The sequence below is a fragment of the Macaca nemestrina genome, chromosome 10 (genome assembly GCF_043159975.1).
Source record: "Macaca nemestrina isolate mMacNem1 chromosome 10, mMacNem.hap1, whole genome shotgun sequence".
Taxonomy (NCBI): Eukaryota; Metazoa; Chordata; class Mammalia; order Primates; family Cercopithecidae; genus Macaca; species Macaca nemestrina.
Window position 1 is genome coordinate 139,644,097 of NC_092134.1, and position 19,263 is coordinate 139,663,359.

The 19,263-nt window shown below is 49.3% G+C and overlaps 1 protein-coding gene across 1 annotated transcript in view; it reads right to left on the reverse strand.

The window, feature by feature from the left end:
* Nucleotides 1–800: 800 nt before the first annotated feature.
* LOC105484134 (protein arginine methyltransferase 8) overlaps nt 801–19,263 on the reverse strand; it is a 99,353-nt gene continuing 80,890 nt past the window's right edge. The window contains exons 7-10 of the mRNA XM_011745466.2: nt 18,475–18,590; nt 11,509–11,659; nt 2,442–2,563; nt 801–1,674 (exon numbers count right to left, since the gene is read on the reverse strand). Coding sequence (XP_011743768.1) covers nt 1,591–1,674; nt 2,442–2,563; nt 11,509–11,659; nt 18,475–18,590 — 473 coding nt within the window. The 3' untranslated portion in view covers nt 801–1,590. The remainder of the gene's footprint in view (nt 1,675–2,441; nt 2,564–11,508; nt 11,660–18,474; nt 18,591–19,263) is intronic.

Genomic DNA, 19,263 nt, shown 5'->3' on the forward strand with positions numbered 1-19,263 from the left:
CTCTGGGCCCGAGGCTCGGAAGAATCAGTGCAGGGCAGGGGAGGGCACGTTAACTGGGACTTGAGACCTTGGCCCAGCTCACCTCAGCTACCAAATGGCTGGGGTAAGGCCTCTGTCTGTAACTCCCAAGGCTTCACGGAATTGACAAAGTCCATGGACATCAGAAGGTTATGGAAGTGCAGAGGCCATTGCCATTGGGTTCAGTTGTCATTATCCAGGGGCCCTGCCATCACTAGCCCTCCCCACCCATGCAAAGCCAGGCCCGAGGTCTCCCCTGCACCTTCCCCATTCCTGGATCCCATCAACTCCACCCATCATCTCTAAATGGCCTCTCTTCCTTCCCCCACCTGGAATGTCTCTTTCCAGGGAGGTGACATAGATGAGACTCATGGTCTTGGAAGCTAAAGCATAACTCCAGACCAGACCAAGCCAAAACACTCCACCACGCCCTGCAAAGTACATTGTATTTCCATCCTTCATAGATTCCACTGTTACCTCCCCTGAACCAAGGCTGGACGTTTCCCTAACAGGTCTCCAGGCTATGCATAGCCGTCCATTCTGGTGCACTCTTGGTTAGCTCCTGTCCCCAGTCCCAGCTCCATGACCTTCTTCTCACCCTCTAAGGCAGGACCCCTCAGAGATCATGGGAGAGATGCTCTTAGGCCAGCCCTGACCTCTCTGCTGAGGAGCAAATGTGAACCCACATAGGTGCTGCTGCCCTTGAGTCTCTACACCATGGTGGCCTCTGGCTTTCCCCCAGCCCTCCCACTTCACAGCACAAGGAACCAGCCATCCCACGGTTTTGTTCTCATGTGTATTTATTGAGCGCCCACGGAGTCCGTGGTATATGCTCAGGGTTCAGAGCCACAGTCCAGTCAAAAGGAGACCAGAGCTAGTACAGAGAATGTTTCATAGCTGCTTAACATCTGGTAAGGGGTGGGGAAGGGGCGAACTAATCACAAAACAAATTCCTATTCAAAAGCAACAGAATCTCCTCTGAGAGTAATATATATTCTAGGCACACGCGCACGCACACACGCACACACCCTTCTGAGTGAACACCTAGGTCTACCCACTTGGTTGTATATGCATGCATATACAGGTATCTGTGGGTAAATACCAGCTCTGCTGCTCGCATTCACACGTGCACGCACACACACGCCACCGCACACAGATAGTCTGGCTTATGCTATCAAAGATGCTATGTCTCCAGGTTCTAGTAGAAGCAAGTCTGTCCTAGACACCCGCAGCATGCAAAACTCGGAAGACCCGGAGAGTCACAGTTAAGGAGGAGACGGGGAGACGCGAATACGTTTCCACCCTCGGGGCCCAGCCACAGCACGCGAGGTCGCTCTTTGTTGGCAACACAAAGCCTTCGTGAAGGGCTCCCAGGGCAGAGCGGAGGGGCTGGAGGCCTTCTGTCCAGTGGCGGAGTCCGCGGGAGCCCTGGGGAGTTCACCAGTCTTCAAGGCAGAGTTGAAAACTCTGGTTTTCAGGTGTGTAGTCCTGCAAACGGTATTCTTTGGGACGGCACGGCAGATCGAGGCGAGAGTTCCTTTTCTCCTTGCTCTCTGCAGCTTCCCACGTGTGCTAACGCATTTTGTAGTCATTAGATACAGATGTTTCACACAGCTGTCCCTTAAAATCCAAGTCTACTGTGAAATCGAGGTCTCGCTGCAAGGCAAAGAGAGACCGAAGGGTCAGGCAGCCGTCTGGGTACGAGGCCACAGCCCCACTCTCTGGCACCACTTGCCCCCAGCACCACAGGGATGGGTAGCACCGGCGTCTTAAAGCTTTCTGGCTAAGAGGTTCCCCTGAACAGCCCACAGGAATTCATTCTGCTCCCTCCTTGTCTTCACAGGAAGTTCTTCCATTTCTCCCTAAATCCTTCCTGCTCTGATAAAAAAAAAATGTTCTGAGTTCATCCTGGAAGTAAACTGATTGGGGTGGTTGAGTGTTCTGTGAGGTGACCTTCCCAGCATTTTGCAGATACTTTTAGCGCACGTGCCCACACCTGGGGCTGCCCAGAAAGCCCCAGCCAGTCTCCCTCGCACTAGGCCAGCTGAAGAGATGCACGCCAAACATCCTCCAACCACCAGGAGCTTAACTCCTGGCCCAGCTCATGCTAAATGAGGTAGGACCCATTTATTTGAAAGCCTCTCACAGAAAGAGCTGGAAGCTGTCTTCAAAGCCGAGACAGTCCAGAATTGGACCCAGGGAAAATCTCTATTTGCAGAGTTTGAGGGATCAAGCATGAGTCCCTCAATGAGGCCCAGTCACGTCCACATGTGGCTACCAACTGCCTCCCTCAGTAAGTTTCTGATTGTTCACGAGACACTTAAGAACCTGGGCAAGTGGGTCCTGAGTGAGCCAGCTCCGTGGGGCCCTTCTCCCCTATGTCCCTGGCCCCACTCTGTGACACAGGTGGCCTCGGCACTTACCACATTTTTGGCATTTGGCTTCATGGATATGGTCCCGTAGATCTCCTCCCCCCTCCGGACAGTGAGGTAATCTTCCAAGTAGAAGACGGTCTGCTTCCAGTGGGTGTAAGGAGCATCGGGGGCTGAGGGGTCAAAGAACAGGGGAGGTGGGAAGAAAGAGTCAAAGATGATGTCTCCAAAGGGATGAGGCTGGGACCCTGCATAGAAGTTACTGGGCTTCCCCCGGGACTCACTGAAACCACCCGCCCCAGCACTCTTGTTGGGTCAGGTGCATAGTCCTTATAGCCCGCCTCCAAGCCCCATCAGAACTCCCACTCAGCCCCAGTGGCCTCTCCTCCCATCACATCTCCATGCCCTCAGTGCTGATCTTAGCTGGGGATCAGAAGACAGACAACCTGATACTACAAGTTCATAGCAAGGGATGGATGATGAATGCCTTGTCACCGACTCAATGCATCGACATACATGTGTCTGAACGTGCTGCTGTTTTTAATTAGTTCAACAGAATGAAGATGTTCAGACAGCGTGGGGAAGGGATTTGTAGAGTAGGCCCTCCTATCTCCCCTTAAATGTCATCGTTCATGCAAACCCCACAGCTAAACCAGTTTCCCCAGATCCACTGATAATGGCAGGTACTTGGTCCTCAATCTTACAAATAGCTTTCCCTGCTGGGCACACATAGTGGCCCATAGCTGTAATTCCAGCTACTTAGGAAGCTGAGGCAGGAGGACTGGTTGAGCCTGGGAGTTCAAGACCAGCCTGGGCAACATAATGAGAAAACTAGCCGAGCGTGGTAGCTCACATCTGTGGTCCCAGCTACTCAGGAGGCTGAGGCAGGAGGATCCATTGAGCCTGGGAGTTCAAGGTTGCAGTGAGCTATGACTGTACCACCGCACTCTAGCCTGGGTGACAGAGTGAGACCCTGTCTCAAAAAAAAAAAAAAAAAGCTTTCCCTGCCTGCTTCTCTATGCATGGGGAGCTAAACCTAGCACCTTGGCCCAGGGTTTCAAATGTATCTTCCTAACTGGATCAGAAAGAAATGAGGGATGGTTCTTGTCCCACAGCCCTAATGCTGGCCCACAGCTCATTCATCCTGCATGACCCAAAGCCATAGTGGTACTTGCACCTCCCCCATGTCTGCCATTGAGTCTCTTCCCTTCCCTCTCAGCACACGACATATTCTCCCATTAAATGTGAGGGATCCTGCCTCACAGGCCATCATCCTCGCCAGCAGCTGTCTCTGAAATTCTTCCTCTCCCTCCTTTCCAGCCTCTCACTTCCTCATACTTTCTCTGGGAAGCCTTGCCTGACCCGCAAAACCTGGATTGAGAGCTCCCAAGGCACCCTGACCTTCTGTTATTGCAGTGTGTATCACACAAGATAAATGTCTTTCCCCCACTTCCATTTGTCTGCATCCTCCATGGACTGCAAGCTCCATGAGGGCAGGGATGGGGTCAGCCTTGCTTCCTCGTGCCTGCCTCTGTGCGTGGTAGATCTATGAGTATTGAATACATGAATGATGGTAAGAACCCAAAGAGCAAGTGTCTATGGTGTTTCAATGTACTCGTACGTGTCCGGTTACACTGGGGCCCTTTGGAATCTAGACTGTAGAAGAACCCATCTTATTACAGGAAGTTCCTCTTGGTTTGGGCTGTTGCATTCCTCTACCAGAATTTCCCTTTTTTTTTTTTTAGGACCAATGATAAAGATGAGAAGACTTGGGGATAAGATAAGGGTCTCCAAAATACTTCAAAAGCTGTCACATGGAAAGACTTACATGTGGCCTTATCACGGCTTTGGGGGCAGAACAAAGGCTAGTCACTAGGAATCATTAGAAGGCAGATTTTTAATTTACCAAGAAGAATTAGAGCTGTCCCACAATCGTATGAGCCACCTGAGGTCCATCCTGGCAGGTGTTCACACAGCACCGACTGGGGCTTTATCATGCACTGACTCAGACCTGGTGACCTCTAAGAGCTTTCAAAACCCCAAGGCCTATTTTAGCAGCACTGAAGGGTCTGTGTTTCTCTGCCCTTCACAATGAACTGGCTTGATCAAATGTCAGTGGTTTGGAGAGAGACTCAAGTAGCCCTCCATGTGTGCATTTGGGAAATCGATGCAAACTCAAGGTCATGGGGAGAAAGTGCAGCCTGCACATTTGGAAGGGGAAGGAGGATCATGAAGGTGCAGTCTGTCCCTTTCAGACCCTGCCTGGGTTCCTGAACACATCGAGCCTTTCTGGCCTCCAGGGCATACTGCTGTCTGCAGACAAAGTCCACCTGCTCCCAACAACCTTCTCTGCCAGCTACCTCTAAATAGTCAAAAGATAGTTTCTGGTTATGTGTGGAGACTGTCAGTGTATGACTGACAGCACTCTCGCCCCCACTTCCACCTACACCAGCTCAGACAGGTGTCTCTCTCCTGTTCCTAAAGAACTTCAGGCAAGGGAATTCAAGCAGCCTCCTTCTGTCACCTAATCCGACGCCTTATGAGACCCCCAGAGACTTCCTGGCCCAGATTTGCCAGCCACTGGGTCCGCCTCTGATGGTAGTCCCCAAAACATGCCGGCTTTGAGCTGGAGGAAGATGATTATTTTCCTTGATATCAACATCAAAGGGTTAAGAACATCCATAAACATCTCATTTCCATGATGGGTCCATTAGCCATGGAGTAATTGTCTAAACCAGTTTTCCCAATCCTGGTTCTCCATCAAAGTGTCCAGGAGAAACTTAGTAAAAGTCAGTATTTTGATTCTACTCCAAGAGATTTGAAGTCAGTAATTCTGGGGGGCGTGGAGGGGCAGGTGATGTAGACACACAGCCATGGCTGAATCCCAGTGCATCTCCTGACCTCCTTTGGGAAGGTAGAGTGGGAAAGACATTTAATTAGGTGACAATAGCCCAGTGTCCAGTCTCCGCTTTGCCACTGACTAGTGGTGTGACCTGGGGCTCCTTTTCTGCATCTGCAGAATATGGGTCATGATATTTATCTCCTGAGGCATTGTGAGGATGAGATGAGATGAGAAGGGGAAAGGATTATAGACTAAGGATGACCCAACCTCCTGCTGTGCCCAGGACAGTTCCAGTTCGCATCTGTTTTCCTGGCATAATGATTAACAGCTCTTCCCTTCACCTGCAAACGTGTCCTTAATGGAAAGAAGAGTTACACAGCCACCCTACCTAAAACATATTAGGCCCATGTTAGCGACATACCAAGCCATTGCATCAGGCAAGTCTTTGGTCATTACAGTGGTATATGATTTTATTAGTTCATCAACTATGGCTCTGGCCTGCAAAGGTATGCCGCCTCTCTCTAGTGGTGGAGAATGTACTGAAAAAGATCCAGAATGTCACCATGCACAAGGGTGGGCACTCAACAAAGGGTTGTGGGCAACATCTAGAGTTCTCCTTGTCAGGGAGGAAGGCTTTCCCTTCCTCCACCCCACGCCCACCTGTGACCATCCAGATTGTACAACCGGCTCTCAGCCTTCCCTGTTCTGAAGATGCCTCCGAGCTCTTAGCACTCCGGCCCCACATACCCCTTTTCTCCCCCACACAAGTCCCTTCCCCATCACAATCTCTCTGATTCTAGGCTTTAGGCAGCTTTCCTTCTACATTTTGAAGTGAGCATGACCAGTACCGCCTGCGGCATTCCCAGTGCCGTGCATCCATTCACCATGCCACAGACTTCCACTTAGGATGCCTGCCACAGGCCAAGTATGGCTCTAGAATTGGGGAACAGCAAATGCGATGAACACCACGTTGTCCCCTCCTCCCCCGATCATACAGCCTCAGTGAGAAGACATTCAGGCAAATAGTGAGAAGTAGGGTGGGTGCTATGACCAAGGATGGGGCTTGGGGATACAGGGAGCTGAGGGTGCAAATGGCAGGGCCTGGCCTCTCACCAGAGTTTTCCTGGTGCTTTTGGGAAGGGAATGGAATCCTGCGTCCCACCTCACTGATCAATGGCTAAGTGCCTGGTCATCCTCTCTGGGATATAATTTTTCTAGCTGTAAGTTTGGAATTATATTCCTTAGAGAATTCACAAGCCTTTTGTAGAATGGAGGACTATGCACCAAGAAGCTTCTTTAATGTGGGAAAATGACTCAATGTCATGGGATGTCAATGGCAGAAAGGGGCTGCCTGAGCCCAAGGCCCAGAAAGTAACTTGCTCAAACTCCTCTCCAATGTCTGATCTGCCTACCTTGCTGATACCTGAAAAAACTAGGGCTTGCACCCAGGCCTGCGTCTGCTGGGGCTCCTGCCCTTCTACCGGCTACCTGACTTTCCTGGATTACACAGCAGCCCCAGAGGCCCCAGTTCCCACTTCTACTCCCACCCCACTGAGGATGTGTTGTGGTCGGGGGGCACTGTGCCCACGGGCTGCCACGGCCTGGAACCCTGGGTGTCTGTGCCTATTTGTGACAGATTCTGCCTGGAGCTGCAGAGATGTCGGAATCATTAGAAGGGATCATTTTTCAGGTTGTGTGGTATGGAATGTGCTTCTAACTGGCCCGCAGAGCGTGCTACTGCTGGGCTGAGACAGAAAACTCAGTTGGGGGTTGATGTGGAGGGACCACACACAGCAGGCTACACTTTGCATCAAGTTCAAAAACAGCTGAGACCAAACAATACCTTGGTTAGGCACACACATCCATGTGATCAAACTTTTCATAAATAGCAAGGGAATAAGGGACACAAAATTCAGGATAATGCTCATCTATACGGGAGGTGGGATGGGGTGGGGCATCCAGGAAGATGCAGAGGTGTAGCAGCATTTCAGTCATTGAGTCAGGGCATGGCTCGAATTAATAAGTGTAAGCAAATTAATGTGAATATGCATTAATTTATTTATACTTAATTATTATAATCATTACAGTTATTACCATGGTCTTGCTAGTTAATATTTATATTTTGGTGAAAAACTATTTATTTTTAATATTAACTGATGTATTTACCTTCTAATAGTAATACTAATACCTTTATTTTATTTATTAGTTTTTATTAATTTATTTTGTTAGTATTTATTAATTTACTCTAGTTACTATTTTATGTTCTAGTTAATAGTAATTAATTTATAATCTGGTTGCTGAGTTACATGGTGAGTTCATAGATATTCATTGTATTAATATATAAATTAGCAAAAAGTGAACCATGAATGGTCCAATAATGACACATGGCATGAGCCAAGAATTAGATTAAGTCCGTGCATCTGAGATCCACAAAAACAGAAAGCGTTACTCAGTCGGTTGTCAGAGTCTAGATGGTCTGAGTATACCCTGCTGCTAACCCACATTAACTGGGAAAGAAGTTGGCTACCTGCTAGAAACAGAGCCCCCATGCTGATATAGGAAGGTGGCTGAGAAAGCAACTCAACACATTATTCTCCCACCCCTATTGCTACCCATATAGGCATGTGCCAAGAAGAGGGATCTACATCAGCCAGAAAGCAAAGAGTCTTGGTGAGGCCTGAGGGTATACCTGAGTGAGGAGGTGGAATAGCCTTTCCGGAAGAAAGTCAACATTGGTCAAATTCTCAGCCCTCTGGTTCAGGGCGGCCTTGCACAGAGGCAGTGGGGCCTCAAGCTGGAACATGCATCGCCATCACCTGGAGGTCTTGTTAAGACACAGACTGTCGGCCCCCACCCTCAGAGTTTCTGATTCAGGAGGTCCAGGGTGAGGCTTGAGAATGTGCAACCCTAACAATTTCCCAGGTGATACTGATGATGTTACCCGTCCAGCGACCACACTTTGAAAACCACTTCCCTAAGGCATGACAAACTGGAGACTGGAGGACCTCCAAATGTCTTCAGAACCTAAGCATGTGGAATTCTGTGCAAAAGGGAGGAGGCATAACACCATAACTACAGAAAGACAGAGGAGCATGCTCACAGCTGGGTTTAGATCCGTGGTCTTTGAGCCACGTGGGACTGTGGTGGGAGTGTGACCAAAGACTAGGAAGGAAAGCCACTGGGTTAGAGCCTTCAGCACTCAGGGCAAATCCTCACCATCTTTCAGGCAGCCTAGAGCTGATGTCTTGATTCTGGATGTGAGCTTAATCCAGGCTCCTCCACATGGGACCATGAAGAATGTCATCCCTGACACTACAGAGCCAGGGAGCCATCTCTAGACAGTGTCCAGCAGCTGTTTGCTTGATTTTGGGGCTAGAAATATTAATAGATCATCTCAAGGAAAATAAAACTCTGGCTGAGAGCTGCAGGGATGGAGCCTGGGCTTTGGAAACTTAGAACTTTTTCCAGAGTATCCTTGCCCACTGACTTTCTCATCACCTACAGCAGGGCAGGCCCTGGGTTAGACATCATCCTGGTGATTGAATAGGCAGAGCCAGCTCCTGTGATTTCACCCCTAGCTTCCAATCACAGCCACTGTCCCCAAGAAGGCTTCTCCCCAGCTCCCTCACTACCCCCACTCTCACCATTGCTAGGCACAGTCCTCTCAATCCTTCAAGATCAAAGTGAAACCCGCCTTCCGCCTCCTGCCTGCTCCTGCCCACTGGGAAGACATGTACTGCCCCTGTGAGGAGGGCAGCAGCGGATAACGACCCAGATCAGGGCAGGAAAGCACCAGCACTGCCTGGCTGACAGAAACCAGAAAATCCAATCTCAGTAGTCAAGAGGCACTGGTTCTGGGAAAAGCCTTTCTGTGAAGAGATTAATCTGTCTCTTGCTTCTCTTTCCATAGGTAAAAGGGAATCATTGAGACCAGCCTGGGCAATGAGGCAAGACCCCATCTCTACAAAGAAAAAGAAAATTAAAAATTATCCAGGCATGGTGATATGTGCCTGTAGTCCCAGCTACTTGGGTGGCTAAGGCAGGAGGATCACTTGAGCCCAGGAGGTGAAGGCTGCAGTGAGCTATGATTGCACCACTGCACTCCAGCCTGGGAGACAGAGTGAGACCTCGTCTCTGAAAAAAAAATGAAAAAAAGCATCATTGTCATCATGGCTTCTGGAAGTAAAGAATCATGTCCTCGATTTCTGGTAGAACTCACCTCCCCACTCCCGCTGCTAGACATGCAACTACTCACCTCCTCACCCCCTGATGACATGCTCCCAATTCCCAGGAAGACTCAATAGGAACACATTCTCAAGGGCAGGGTTCGTATCATCATACACGTCTTAGAGCCATTTGTTAAGAACTGTGCTTTAGAAGCCTAGAATGCAGAGATCACTGAGATCTGATCCCTACTCATGCAGGAGACTGACAGTTGCAAGAAAGAGTGAAAATGCTGAATAAACAGTGGCATAGGCCCTGTGTTGGAATCCTGTGTGGTTGTTTAAAAAAAGAAGCTAGGTATCTCTGTGAGGCTATGAGAATATCACCAAGATAACATTGTTAAATAAAGAAAAGGTAGCCAAGGGCAGTGCGGAGGGTAGGATCCAATCTAAGTTTTAAAAAATCGTGTAGTTTTGATACTGTACTACGCTTACATAAGACACCATCAATGGGGCAGCTGGGCAAAGGGTTCACACAACTCTGTGTACTATTTTTACAACTTCCTGTGAATCTATAATTATTTCAAAATAAAAAGGCAAAAAAAGAGGCGTCTATGGATATGCATGTGCTTGTGCACCCACTGAAATCTGGTGGAATGATACAAAAGAAATCATTAATAACAATATTTGCCTCTGAAGAGTGGGAGTGGGATGGGTTGGGAGTGAGAATGTTTTCTTTGACTTTTTATGCCCTTTTGTCCTGATTTCTTCTTGCTGTTGTGCATGTGTCTCACTTGAAACATCACCATGACAGGCACATGCACGGGATGTCAGGGAGCCCTGAGGACATCGAACCTTGACCCAAAGGGAAGGTGGGGATCAGGTAACCACTGAGCTGAGACAGGAAACCAGGTGAAGAGATGGGGCAGGGGTGGTGTTACCACCTGAATTGTAACCCCCTTCCAAATTCATGTTGAAGTCCTAATCCCCAGTACCTGAGAATGTGACTGTATTTGGAAAAAGGGCTTTAAAAAAGGTGACTACTTTCATCCAGTCTGACTGGTGTCCTTAGAAGAGGCAATTAGGACACACATGGAGCCACCAAGTGTTCATGAGCCTAGAGGAAAGACTACGTGAGGACACAGCAAGAAGGTGGCCAACTACAAGGCAAGAGGAGATCCCTCACCAGAAATCCACCCTGCTGACACCTTGCCCTTGGACTTCCAGCCTCCAGAACTGCATGTGTGGTTAAGCCCCCAAACCTGGGTAATTTGTTATGGCTGCCCTCACAGACTGACCCAGGAGAAGAGGGGATGATGAGAGCCTCTGACAAAGGCCCCTCCCACCTCCAGGACACACCTGGATGGACAAGGACTGGTGTGTGCAGAAGCCATGGCCCAGAGAATGAAGAGGCCTCACTGAGTTGAGAAGTCAGCAAGGAGCTCAATGAAGCTGGGCCATCTGTGGGGTAGATGGGACAGGGCTTGGCCAAGAGGGGTGGTGAGGAATGAGGCTGGAGAGTGGACCAGGGCCAGGCCATGGGATCCCCATTTGCCGGGCTTATCTACTGCAGGCAGCGAGGCACCTCGGAAGTGGGGCTGGGATTTGGGAGTGGGGTGATCTTGGGGGAACACCATCAGAGATTTAATGAAGGATGGGTTGGTGTGAAAGTAAGGGAGAAGGGAAGGAGACATAGAGGCCAGTGTGCAGGCTGCTGCAAGACAGGCTGTGTCCTGCACAGAGGCATGGCAGTGCAGACTAGGCTTATTCAACTCTATCCACACCCACCACACAGAATGTGCTCAGAAAATGCTACCTGAACAAATATGCATTTGAAGGGTCTCAGGACCCCTTCATGAGCCCTACCTCCTGCCTCTCCCTCATCCAACACACTCTCAACTTGGGCTGTAACAACCACGACATTATTTACCTTCCCCTCGGACAGCACAAGTGTAAGGATGCACAGTTCCTCCATGGTAGGAGAGGTTGATGGGTGTCACCCAGCTAACACCCAGCTCCTTCTCCCCAAGTCAAGGCCAGCTCTGGTCACCCCACAAAGACTTGAGGAAGCATGGGAGAGGGAGGAGGCTCTGGGAAGCAACAAACAGCTCACCTGTGGAAAACCCCATTTTCTTGTGGCACTTGGTAAATTCAATATTAAAATAGGTGACCAGGGCGTGGACGTAGTCGTTGCGCTGTATCTGCAGGCAGAATGCAGATGTGAACGAGAGCTCTTCCGTCTTCACTGTGTAAATGTCCACCTCCTGCAGCCCAGAGAAGAGAGAATGCCGGGAACTTATCGCCTCCACCAAGTCTGCGTCCTGGTCAGCAGCCTCGTTCTATGAGAGACTGTGGTCTGTCGGCTCTCTGAGGGATCTTGGGGTAATTTCTCAGGCTCCCCACCACCCTCCCAATCACCTCCTCCATCCTTTCTAGGGTAGAGTATGCTCAAGCAATGATGCAAATGGATTTGAATCAAAACCTGAGGGGAGCAGGATTCAGAAGGTAAATCTGCGGGGGTTTGGGGCGACAGGGGGATGATGGGGAAGGGAGAGAACAGGAGGATTAATTAGACAATGCATCCCTTCACCTGTCAGAGCAGCCTCGAGTGGTCCACCCAGGCACTGCTCCATCCATCATTCTTAAAATGTGGTCCCTGAAAGATCAGCACCAACAGTACCTGGGGGAAAATTCTGAGGGGGTCAGACCTGCTGGATCAAAATGGCAATCTGTGTTTTATCAGGCCCTCCAGTGATGTGGATGAACCAGACTACCCCTTCCCCAATTTTTTGATACTCAAGTTCCCAGCAATAGGAGGTCTCAAGGATGACGTTAGGAGTAAGGACCTGAGCCTACAAAGTCACAGACTGAGCTTAGGAAAGTTCTGCTGGCCATTTTTCACAAGGCTGGACTGTTTTCAAAAATAAATAAAAGGGGAAAATAAGAAGTGAGAATTTTCAGTTCTGACCGGGGAACGTGGAACATGAAGAACTAATAACTCTAAGAATTTCAACTGGAAAATGGCTGAAAATCAATCTCGCATGGGGAGCAGGTGGAATTGAAAGACGTCCGCATTGTGCTGTTCTTTTCTATAGAAGAATGCTGACCTGCTGCTTGCTGGCCCCGTGAGGCAGGGCAAACCTACCAGAGCCCAAGATGCATCCCGACAGATTCTAGGGAGGCACAAGGAAGAACTTCCCATTAGTCAAGGTTGCGTGGCAAGGACCTCTGTCCTGAAAACTCTGTAAGAGCCAGAAGGCCATCTGTGTGCCTGGATGGTTCCACAGGGACCTCCTGAGGCCCAGAAGATGGAATTGTTAGCAGGAATTAGGAGAGAGGGACCAGAGGGTAGGAAAACAAGACCAACAAAGCGATTAAAAGGCTTTTGTCTCGATGTATTTCTAAGATAAATAAAGGAAAAACAGATGCAAAGTATCCTGGGGCCTTCAAAGAGAAGTCCTAACTCCACCAGGGTGGACAGAGAAAAAGTGGTTAAGGGAACCAATCAGATGAGAGTCCTGCTGGGATCTGGGGTGTGCAGCCATGACATCCTCTGTGGAAGCTGAAGCTCTCTGACTGTTGATTGGGAAGAAGGTGAGATTACAGGTTTAGGGGAATGTGGGAGGCCCTTGGTGAGGTCACATTCAAATGCCAATTACACTGTGTGTCTAGAGCCCAAAGATGGTGAACAAGAAGTAATTGAATGGTGAGCCCTTGGTCAAGCATGCAGAATTTGATGGGATTATAAAGCCCATCTTCTTAAGCTGAGCCTTTTATCCAAGGCAAGAACCTCCTCTCTAGTGGCCATCTAGAGCTTGCTGAGCACCCATCTAGAGCTTGCTGAACACTCATCTAGTGCTTGCTGAACACTCATCTAGTGCTTGCTGAACACCCTTCTAGTGCTTGCTGAACACCCGTCTAGTGCTTGCTGAACACTCGTCTAGTGCTTGCTGAACACCCATCTAGTGCTTGCTGAACACCCTTCTAGTGCTTGCTGAACACCCATCTAGTGCTTGCTGAACACCTATCTAGTGCTTGCTGAACACCCATCTAGTGATTGCTGAACACCCGTCTAGTGATTGCTGAACACCTGTCTAGTGCTTGCTGAACACTCGTCTAGTGATTGCTGAACACCTATCTAGTGCTTGCTGAACACCCGTCTAGTGCTTGCTGAACACCTATCTAGTGCTTGCTGAACACCCGTCTAGTGATTGCTGAACACTCGTCTAGTGATTGCTGAACACCTATCTAGTGCTTGCTGAACACCCGTCTAGTGCTTGCTGAACACCTATCTAGTGCTTGCTGAACACCCGTCTAGTGATTGCTGAACACCCATCTAGTGATTGCTGAACACCCGTCTAGTGATTGCTGAACACTCGTCTAGTGCTTGCTGAACACCCGTCTAGTGATTGCTGAACATCCATCTAGTGATTGCTGAACACCCGTCTAGTGATTGCTGAACACTCGTCTAGTGATTGCTGAACACCTATCTAGTGCTTGCTGAACACCCATCTAGTGCTTGCTGAACACCCATCTAGTGCTTGCTAAACACCCTTCTAGTGCTTGCTGAGCACCTATCTAGTGCTTGCTGAACACCCGTCTAGTGCTTGCTGAACACCTATCTAGTGCTTGCTGAACACCTATCTAGTGCTTGCTGAACACCTCTAGGGATGGAGAATTCACTATCTGCCAGGCAGATCAGTCCATGTCCTGGCATCTCTAGTCATTAGATCCTTCTTCAAAACTAATGAAGAAAGTTCACACTCATCCCTCTGTAACTTCCACCCACAGAAGAAGCCAAATATCCGTTCCAACTCACACAGTTCCCTTAAACCTTTTCTTCTCCAATACGAGCTTTCTCTGGCTTTTTATTCATTCCTCATAAGTCATGACGTCTGACCCCTCATCACCCGGGCCTTTCTCCTCCAGGTGGGTCCTGCTACTTGCAAAACTGAGATTTACACTGACCACACCAGGTCCTCCATTTCCCTCCATTGCCACATACTTATAGCAGCCTGTATTCCCAAAGAGCACACTGCTGGCTCAGCCTGCATTTAGGTCTGCCAAGCCCCTTCCTCCACCACAGCTCTCAAGGGTAGGGGTCCTTCATTACATGTCATCTGTTAGTGTGGGCCATTGCTCAAATCTAGGAAACTTTTATACTGAGTATCTGTCAGCCTTCATAAGGCTCATTATCCTTCCCAGCCACATGGCCACATGGTGTCCACAGGTTTCCTCCAGCTCAAAAACTCTTAGGACAAGCCTTGGTTGCCTGTATTGTTGTTAATGGCATCACAGTGTCTTACCCTTACTGACTTTTCCATCACCTTCTCAGGGCCAATCAGCCAGGCTCCAGGCCCTTTCCAAGATCCCTGGTATCTTTCTTTCTTGGTTCCCTTGGTCACCAGTGTAGCACAGCCTTCCGATCTCACTGCTGGCTCATCTCAGCAGCCTCACTACCTTCAAGCTTGCCCTGGCCGGTGCACTGGAGCCCTTCAGTGGCAGAAGCTACACCTCATTGGCTTGTATCCTCAGTGTACAGCAACACCTGATACACAGCAATATGTGTTGACTCATCAATCATCTTCTCAGAACAGGTCTCCCTGCTTGAAGACTTCCTTCTTTGCTCAGGCCCCTCCTTCATAACTAAGGTTCATCCAGACGGTGTCACTCTCTGGATCTACAACCTTCAATGACTCCTTATGGCTTACAATCTAGACGTGGTTACTTTCTCCTTCTATCACATGTGTGCGCACACACACACACACACACACACACACCCCTCACCCCATCGGGCAGGAATTCCACCTCTAAAGGATCTTGCTGTCAGATGTCCATCAACCAAATGTCAGCTATCAACTCTTATAGCTGACAGCATTCAATAGATCTCTGAGACATTTGCATCTTAATAGAGGCCTCTGATGGAACAAAAGCCTTTAGGACCAAAAGTATTGAAGCCGCACATTATAATGGCAACAATAAAGGCAGGTGGTCTTTTGGAGCGGGGATCCAGGCCATCTGTGAGGAGGGGATCAGCTGTAGCTAGGCTTCAAAGACAAAAAGGTCCTCTGGGCTTAGGTCTCCCAACCCCCAACCAAAGTCTACATATCAGCTCCAGTTACCCTGACTCCCCAGAGCCCGGCCCCTCGACTAGGAGGCTTCCTCTTTTCTGCAGCAGAAACAGCAGCTCTGAGACCCAGGGAGACCCACTGACTTGGCCTCAGGTGACCCACTTGAAACAGAGGGCTCTGCCAGTATAAATTACTCAGAAATACCCCTGGCCGCTGCGATCCCCACCACTAAATAATGTTACAAATGGATGTCTCAGAGCAGAAGTCTGGTCAAAATAGAGTCTTAATTATAATAAAGTGTCACACTCTGCAATGTTAATAGCGATGAAAATAGCAATTAAGTGTGTGAAGAAGGGCAAGTGTTTTCCCAACAGACTCGGCAAGACGCAGCTTAGCACATTAGCAGGAGAGAGCTGGTGGAAGGGCTCTCCTGGAAGCAGAAGCAAACACAGACAATCGTTCTCCTTCTCAGGAACACGGAGGAAGAAAGGGACCAGCGTGGGACAGGAAATCATTACAGGTCGTGAGTCCTGAGACAGAACCAGAGCCCCGGGAATTTTCATAAGGAGTGTACAGAACACGCACCCCTCCAGACACTCCTTGGCTGCTTTGTCCCTGGATACACTCAGGTCTAACCAAGTGAAAGGCCCTGCTAGTTCTTGCCTGGGGAGTGGAGAGCCAGGATGGTGGCTGACGTGTCCGGCAATGCAAACAGAAATGCAGTGGCCACCCCTGCCAGTGGGGGCTGGGTCGGGGCAGAGAGCAACCTGGGTCCAAGAACATTGAAGGAATTTTATCCCCAAGCTGAAGCCATTACATGCAGATGCCTACTGGTAAATGTCACTGCCACATGTCATTTCGGCAAATTCAGTTGCTCCAGTAGACTTCTATCTATTCTACATTTACAGAAGTGCCTTGCACTATGGGTGAACTTCTTGTTGGGGGCATACTTTCCTTGTTCTTGTTTAGGATGACAAAGAGGAAGAGGCTTCAGGGACAGAGGGACTGGTACGGAGAAACAAAAGGACACATTTGCTCACAATTAATCCTGCCTGGACCCAGAAAAAAGGCTGAATGAAATAGTGAGAACCCTGTGAATGGAGTCTGAGGCTTAGACTCAAAGCCAAACCTCTCAGGCAGGATGTTACTAAAGAGAGGGGGCATCTGATGGGGTCTGATGAGGTTCATTCTAGGTTTATTTGCCCTGTGAGGTCCTTACTGAAGGCCACAGTGACACTCCATCCCAACGGGTGCAGTTCTTCCTAGCAAGGCTTGTGTCCAGGACAAAGGACAGTTTCCATGTGGGCAAAGCAGCAGTTGTACCAGTCTTTCAGAAACCTCCCCACATCCTTGGAGGCCCCGAACTCCAATCCCTTTATCCTACTCTAAATATTGCAGCTCAGTACCCTGCCCCGACACTTTCAGCAAAAGAATGATGCGTGCAGGAGCATAGTAGGCCAGCATGTTAGCAAATGAGACTCAGGTGGGCTGATTTTTAAATTTAAAAACTAACCTGGGCTGGGCGTGGTGGCACATGCCTGTCATCCCAGCACTTGGGAAGCTGAGATGGGTGGATCACTTTAGCTCAGGAGTTTGAGACCAGCCTGGGCAACATGGCCAAACCCCATCACTACAAAAACAAAACAAAACAAAAAACAAAAACAAAGCAAAACAAAAAACCATGCCTGGTGGCACGTAGCTATAGCTTCAGCTACTCAGGAGGTTAAGACAGGAAGATCACCTGAGCCTCAGTGAGGCTGCAGTGAGCCATTATCACACCACTGCGCTTCAACCTGGGTGACAGGGAGAGGCCCTGTCTCAAAAAAAAAAAAAAAAAAAATAGCTTGAGCTACATGAAACTGTTCAGTTAGTCGAGACTGCAGCGAGCTGTGATTGTGCCACTGCACTCCGGTCTGGGTGACAGAATGAGATTCTGTCTCAAAAAATTTTTTTTGGCTTGAATTATATGAAATTGATGTCTCTCTTTATTTTAAAAAAAACTGTCAAATATCAATAGTTTTATATATTGTTCAACATAATATATTAGCATATATAATGCAAATGCATACAAAAAGGACTGGCAGAGGCAACCCAGCCCATGAGCAGTGGTTACCTCTGGAGGAGGATGGGGCTGGAGGGGCAGAGGGCACCTTTCACCTTTACTCTATCTAACTGGACATGTTTGAATTTTTAATAAAAAGCATGTACTAGGGATTGGTGTGGCAAAGATGCTGACCAGCTCTTCTTCATCTGCACTGAAGGAAGCCTTGGGAAAAGGTGTTTAGAGCAGGGATGTCTAGTCTTTTGGCTACCCTGGGTCACACTGGAAGAACTGTCTTGGGCCACACATAAAATACACTAACACTAACACTAACAATAGCTAATGAGCTAAAAAAAAAATCCCACAAAAAAGTCTCATAATATTTTAAGTTTACAAATTTGTGTTGGGTTGCATTCAAAGCCATCCTGGACCACATGTGGCCCGGAGGACGCAGGTTGGACACACTTGGTTTAGAGCTTGTGCAAACAGGGACGCTCAGGAAGGGGCAGCTGGAAGCTCTATCTGGCAGGCCACCAGGGCAGAGGTGTGCTTGGAGGCGGGAGCATGATGATGACTACACAGCATATTGAGGTCCTGGATTTCTTTCCTAAGAGAGACGTCTGCCTCTGAATGGGCCAACTGCCCCAAACCTGAGCACGCTCTCCTCTTCCAGGTGTCCTCTCCTCCATGCCCCTCCCCTCCCTACACCCCCACCCTCCTGCACGCCACCGGGGCCCCTGTGCTGGGGCCCTCCCTCATCCGTGCCACCATGGAGCCACTCTCTCAGTGGCTGTGTCCAGGCGGACTGCCAGCTTTTGACTTGTGCTTATGGAGCACCACAGGCTCTGGCCAAGGCGGCCTTGCCTCACCAGGTGGGGGCTGTGCAGGAGCCAGCATTGCCTGGACTCCAGGGTGGCACAGCGGGGCTCCCAGCACACCCAGGTCCACCCCGGATGAGTGTCCAGACCTTTATTAAACAGGCATTGGTCACCACTTGCTTTGGATCCACGATGTCCACTAGAGGCTCCTTCATGGCCACGTCCCGGATGCAGGTCATGTCAAAGCCATAGACATTCTCCCACCCTGTGGGAGCAGAGCAAGACGTGAAGGCAGGCGCAGGACCCCCAGAAGCTCACCCAACCCCCCTGAGTCCTAGAGCACAGCGTGCCTGAGGGCTGAGTGGCAGCTCGAGTTCCCTTGCATCAAAATTGAGGCAGAACTGCTCGGGGGGGGCACTTTGCAATGTGCCAAATGCTCACCCCCATTTCCCATTTCGACCATGGGAAAACGTAAGTCCCACTTTGTTGTTAGGTAAACTAGAGCTCAGAGAGGCTGGGAAACTGCTCCAAGCTCCTACAGCTAGAGTGCGGCAGGGCAAAGACTAGAACCCAGGCTAGCTGACTCTTCCTTTTCCTGTCCCCTCCCCAAGCCTGCAGCGTCTCCTATGAACTCCCTTATCTGTCTTCTACGTTCTTATTCCTATGCTGGCTCCAGCTGTTCTCCACACCTAGAAGACCTAGAAGGCCCATCTCTCTCCCTTTTCCTGTCCCCGTCCACTGAACCTTTAAGGCAGCACAGAGAATCATGGGCTCTTACAGTGAAATCAACTACAGTTGAAATTCCAGCACCACCACTTACTGGTCAGCCTTTGTACAAACGACCTAACCTCTTTGAACCTCAGTTTTCTCACCTGGGTGGGTCCAGGAGCATCTCTGCCTTCCTCATATGCCAAGATCCACCCCATGAGAAACTATCC